The sequence below is a fragment of the Protobothrops mucrosquamatus genome, unplaced genomic scaffold (assembly GCF_001527695.2).
Source record: "Protobothrops mucrosquamatus isolate PMUCROS unplaced genomic scaffold, P.Mucros_1.0 scaffold_294, whole genome shotgun sequence".
Taxonomy (NCBI): Eukaryota; Metazoa; Chordata; class Lepidosauria; order Squamata; family Viperidae; genus Protobothrops; species Protobothrops mucrosquamatus.
This window is the reverse complement of record NW_015386370.1, coordinates 2,462,379-2,468,598: the sequence shown is the minus strand read 5'-3', so window position 1 is coordinate 2,468,598 and position 6,220 is coordinate 2,462,379. Positions and strand designations below refer to the sequence as shown.

Sequence of the window (6,220 nt, the reverse complement as noted above, 5' to 3'; positions counted from 1 at the left end):
TGGCCCATTGGGTGGGTGTGGCCAATTGGGTGGGCATGGCTGTGGTGGTAACGACAGACTGGGTGGGACTAAAAAGTTCAATCAATCAGTTCCAACTTTGCGAGATCTTTTTTTCCGCAAGAAGTTGAAATTGATTGATTGATTGAACCTTTTTTTTGCACACGGCAGCGGAGGCCTAAAGCAAAAAGGTTTTATAAAACCCAGCTGAAGGCCTAGGATGGGGCAACGGCACGCGTGCCCATAGAGAGGGCTCTGCGTGCACCTGTGGCACGTGTGCCATAGGATCGCCACCACGGACCTATCACTTCAACCAAATTGAGTCAAGGGTCTTTCTTTCCTAAACGTCTAAGTCGGGGCAGGTCTGACACAAGCAAAGCAAGTGTAGAATTCATTTAAATATACACAGCAACCAAAAATTGTCTTGTATCTTTTACACATAAAGATAGATGAATGTTAGAAATAAAAACACATTACCTCATATGAATTCAATATTATACATAGAAAGACTATGGATTTTGAAAAACGAACATATACCTCATACCTGAAAGAGGAGTCCTGAGAATTTCTCCTCATCAGAGTTTCTGGTTATGGAGATGGAAGGCTGAGGGCCTCCTCTTCGTTAGCCTGAATATCCCAGTGGCCCTTGCACACAGAAAAAGAGTACTTGCACTTCACCTGCATGGAAGACATGGAGGAACATTACACTGTTCTCTTCAGTTCCAGAGAGCTCCATAAATGCAGAAATTAAAAAGTTACCAGACACAGAAAAAATACAGAGATATTTGGAGAAGATGGCACATGATTTCTCCCTCACGGTCAATGTTTTTGCTGCACAAAGGACAACCCACTTTATTCACAAAGAGGGCAAGAAACTGGAGATGGAGGAAGAGACTGACATGTTCACTCAGATTGTAGGCTTTGGATTCAAGGTTTTGCTCTGGGGAAAGATGTCCTTATGCATCACGTTGCACTCTAGGATGTCCAATAGAAAAGATTACATCATTCCATAGGATTTTAAATAAAAATTCTTATGTGTTAGTTAGTTGTTACATCAATACTTGCTGCTTGCTGCTGGACTTTTTTTTTTAAACAAGTTTTATTAATTTTTCAGTTTTTACATCCAAGTGCTTAGGAAACAACATGGTGATGGGGTAATCAATAATCCAATAACAAAGTCATACATATATTCCTCAGGTTAACTCCTTAAAGATTCCCTCTCTATTTCCCTTAATTAATATAACATATTAAAGTTAATACATTTCTACAGTGCTTTTTTGTAAAAAAAAAAAAAAAAAAAAAGGTGGTGGAACTCACACACGTCATACAACCCGCCTTGCCTAACCTACAAGGTTCCATCCAAAAAAGGTGCAAGAACTCTGTTCTGGGCATTCTATGACAAAAAAAGCCCTGCATTTCTAAATAGAGCTCAATCAATCAATACATTTATCAATAACATTTTACTTATACAGATGCATGTCCTGTTTTTAAGCTTTACATAATTCCAATTACCATATTCCAATTAGCCTTAAATGACCATATTATTTACACTCCAGGTAGCCCTAATTTCCCTCATTTCATTACATAATAATTATGATATCTAAAATAAACATATTATTCCAAAAGTTACATTCTTACTTTTCCCAAATCTATTCTATTTCTTATCCTAATAGCTCCTTGTTTCACAAATCCATTTCCTTATTCTCATTCCATTACCAAATAGTTATCATATCTAAGATAGCCATGTTATTCCAAAAGTTACATTCTTACTCGATTTCACAGATATATTCTATTTCTTGTCCTAGTAACTCCCCAATTACTAATAAAGTATCTTCCATTGTCTCAAAACCTTTTCCATATCACAATTCAAAACTATAATCTGACAGTTTTCATCTCCATTATGAATCTAAATCCTAACTATTGAATCAATCAATATCTCTAAAAATCTTTTTAACCCATTAAATGTAATTTTAAGTCCCATTTTTAAATCTAACTCTAGCTTTCTTTTTGTGCCAAGCAGGCTTCCATATCAGAGCCTCTATATCATCAGATATGTCTCCCTTCATTCCTACACATATCATTTGAGTCAAGGGAGAACATCCAGTTATCAATTTTTCAAAGGGACTGGCTCATTTGTAATTATTAGGTTATTGCCCTAATAGTTCAGATCTCGATGTTTGGTTAGGCATGTTTATCGTCAGTTCAGTCTGGTCTTGTTCCTCTTCTCCTTTTTCCGATATCATCTGTGTAACATAGTCGGTCATATCCAGTGTTGTGGTTACTAATTGGTTGTCAAAGTTGTCAAAGTTCTCAATATATCGTGTTTGTAGATTGGTTCCTATTGCTTTTGAAGTTACATGAAGTTACATGAAGTTACGCTCTTTGCTCATCAAAATTCTCAATAGGTTGTAGGTAGTATTGTGTAAAATCCTCTTTGATATTGGTTTGTTCCTCTTCTATTGTTTTTTGGCTTATATGTTGATCAGTTGGAGTCTGGAATTCAGTTTGTAAATTTGGGGTAGCATCTTTGGTTTTCATTCTGGAATTCATTTATTCAGTAGCTTCAAGAATTTTTTCCAATATAAGTTTATAATTAAGTTGTGAATAAAGTTACTCCATCTCAATAGGTTGTACGTAGTATTGTGTGAAGTCCTCTTTGATGTTAATCTGTTCCTCCTCTGCTATTCCTTGGCCTGTAAGTTGATCAGTTGGAGTCTGGGGTTCAATTTGTAGTTCTAGGGTAACATCTTTAGCTTTCATTCTGGAATTCATTTGCTCAGTAGCTTCAAGGATTTTTTTCCAGTATAAGGTTATAGTTAAGCTGTGGGTAGAGTTCCTCCATTTCTATTTGGTGTTTAATAACAGTCAGCCAGTATCCACCTCCACAATTTCTAATAGTTGGTCTCACCACCCAGCTGTTTCCAACTCTTATCTTTTCCATTTTGTATTGATTTGAAGGTCAAATCCGGCTTCAAAATAAAAAAAAAATCAGTTGCTGTGCCAAATTTCACCACACGATGTCCCAGGTAGGCTATGAATTTTTTTTCCAGACGCCAATATAGTTTTGATCCAGTTAAAAGAAGCGGGGAAAAACCAATATTTTCCAACTTAATAAGTAGATAGAATAATAAAATTCTATAATAAGGACTTTTTGAGGCTCCAAAGTGTCCAAAAATAGAAATCCTGTTATTTATGCATTAAAAATTAATTATTCTTTCTTTTCTTTCCAAAGCTTATATTCCCAGGTTAAGCAAATGCCGCTCAATTAGAAGCAGGGAAATAATTCCAGGGGCTTTTCACAGAAAGGTAAGAAAGGGTCTCACCCAGATCTTCCACGGCGGTTCTTTGTGCTTAATTGTTCTTCTGGCTTTCGGCTGGTACGGCTAAGTGATCAGCCATGTTGATGGCCGATCTTTTCTTTGTCGGTCCTAAGGAGCTGCCTTGGATCGCAGAAGGTGCTGCCACCCTTCCGCGGACTACCGAGGGTCCTCCTCAATGGTGGTCGCCCCTCCAGGGCGACTTTCGACCCTGTCCAGGGTCTACCGGCGAAGGGAAACTGGACGGTGAAGAGAGGACTCTCCTCGCACGTCTGCTAGCACCGCGATCCAGAACCAGAAGGCCGCTGCTGGACTTCTTTAGTTATAATTTCAGTTAAAATAATGAAAAATGAACAATTAGTATTACAATATTATATTAGATTTGTTGCAAAAAGTTATTTATTGCTATAACTAGAATACCTGGAGAGATGTACATTGAACTGGAGGAAAACAAGCAGGTATATTTAACTAGGAATTATTGTTGATTCCATCTAGACCTAGAATTGTTCTGGCTCAGCTACATCTTGGTTATTTTTATAGAAAATATAGTCTTGAGAATCTTGGTCATATATGTAAATGTACATATATGAATAAACCATCATGTAGTGTATATATTTTACATGTTAAACAATGAAACTCTTTTGTGTAAATATTATTGCGCTATGTAATAATATAATTATGGTTTCAAAAGTATGAAATACTGGAATATGCATAAATGGTAAAAAAAAGAAGCGAATATTTATTAAGACAGTTGACAAAGGCAGATCTGCTTGTACATCACCATCATGATTCCAGATGAATGAGCTAAAGAGGTGATGTCATAAAGGTGACAGTAACAACTGAGATGACTTGGAGCTCTTCTAGCAGGAACTGGTAAACTAACATTCTCTTCTGCATTTGAAATTTCAAAAAGGCAAGTCCCCTTCTGATGAAGCTAAAGGAGAGAAATCTACAAGATGGGATACTTCATTCCGATCTCTTGTCATAGTTCCACACTTTTGTGGATGATTCTTGCACTTGGAATGAAATGGATAGAAGAGGCCCTGAGTTGCCCCACAGAATGTTCTTGTAACAAGTGGGGAGTGAACTGCACAGGAAAAAAATTACACAACTTTCCAACCACAATTCCTCTGACTACCAAAAAACTAATTCTAGCACAGAACAATCTAACCAATTTACCACTATTAACCATGAGTTATCTCAATGAACTAGTCCACCTCGATTGCAGCCACAATCTGATAACAATGGACTTGGATTTCAGCTTTCCAGGATTAGTCAAACTGACATATTTGGATCTCAGTTTCAACAAGCTCTCTCACATAACATCCTTCACTTTTTCACAACTGAGTGAGCTGCTGCTCTTAAATCTCTCTGGCAATCCATTGATGGTGGAGATTATGGAATGGGCCTTTGAAAAGAACAGTCTTCTAAGATATATAGATGTGAGGGATTGTGGCTTGTCTTACCTCAGTGCTGAAACATTTCAAAAACTGTACAGACTTCGTATTTTGGGAATAAAAGGTAACCCCTGGAATTGTGACTGCAAATTTCTGACATTCTCCAACTGGCTAACAAATACTGATATTAAGTCCCCAGGTGAGATCGGACTTCATGATGAATACCTCTTTTATTCCCCAGGTTCATTAGGAATGTAGATTCTTCAATTGGCAGTCAGATCCAAAGACCTACATAATTACACTCCACTAAGTCCCTGTGTATTTCTGCCACAGACAACTTTCACAAATTCTCAGATTAGTCTGTGCAGTCAGAACATCAGTACCATGATACCATCTCTGAATTCAGCTGAAATTTACCATTGTGGGCCCACGGTGATATCTTTATTTATAGTTATCTGATAACGCCATAACATGTAAACATGTTCAATTCCTTGTTCCTAATTACTTGCAAACTCAATATGTATAAAGCAGCCTATGGTTTTCATAAAGAGGGTTTAATTGCAATGCTGCTATATCAGTGTTTTATATAATTAACTTTTATGCTGGGCATATAAAGTATCCTCTGTTCATCTTAGCTATATTTTTCTGGCTATTAACAGAGTGTTTGAATCATATAGGGATATCAAAACTAGGTATTTTTTTGTTGTTTAGACTTGAAATAGACTCAGCAGATCGAAAGGGAGAAAAAGGGTTTTAAAACTGAGATGATCAGAAGTAAAAATATATCTGAGATCCAACAGTTCCACAGAGCTTGCAGTTATGATGGTGATTAAAAAGTAACTTTGCAACCAATCCTCACATTTATGACTCTTGTAGACTTATAAAGCAAAAGAACTCTGAAGGAAAATCATAAGCACAGTTGCAGTTTCACTTAGCAACCACTTTGTTTAATGACTAGGTTGCTGATCCCAATTGTCCATGGCAGAATTAGAAAATGCTGGATATTGGCCTTAAAAGAAATGAAAGCCATGAAAAGGCTTGACTTGTCAAGGGAATTAGCAATTTATTACTGTTACATTGCAAGAAGGATGGAATTTAATATATATTGAGAGTCTTATAACTATTAATATGAGCCAGCAGTGTGCTGCAGCTGCCAAAAAAAGCCAATCTAGTTGTAGAGATACCAGCAACTGTTTAAAATTCACACTAGAATTATTCTTGTTTTATGTTTTGTTTTGTTTTGTTTTTGCAGATTTTGAGAATACCACTTGCAGCAAACCAGAAAAAATGCAGGGTCTTTCTCTCATCAAGGCAAAATTGGAGCTCCATTACCTGTGCCTTCTGCACTTACAACTAGAAGATTTCATATACATCTGTCTATTAACCTTCTGTGTCTTCTTGGGAGGAACTCTAGTGGCGTGGCTGGTTGGGTTTGGCACAGTGATGTATTACCATCCTGTAATGAGACTATATGATGAACCAGAGGACGAAGAGTACAGAATGATTTAA

The 6,220-nt window shown here is 36.9% G+C and overlaps 1 protein-coding gene across 1 annotated transcript; it reads left to right on the top strand.

Annotated features, from left to right (window-relative positions):
* The first annotated feature begins 4,270 nt into the window (after positions 1–4,270).
* LRRC52 (leucine rich repeat containing 52) lies at positions 4,271–6,220 on the top strand. The gene is made up of 2 exons (XM_029287318.1): positions 4,271–4,910; positions 5,964–6,220. Exons 1-2 carry the CDS (start codon positions 4,271–4,273, stop codon positions 6,218–6,220), a joined length of 897 nt encoding a protein of 298 aa, XP_029143151.1.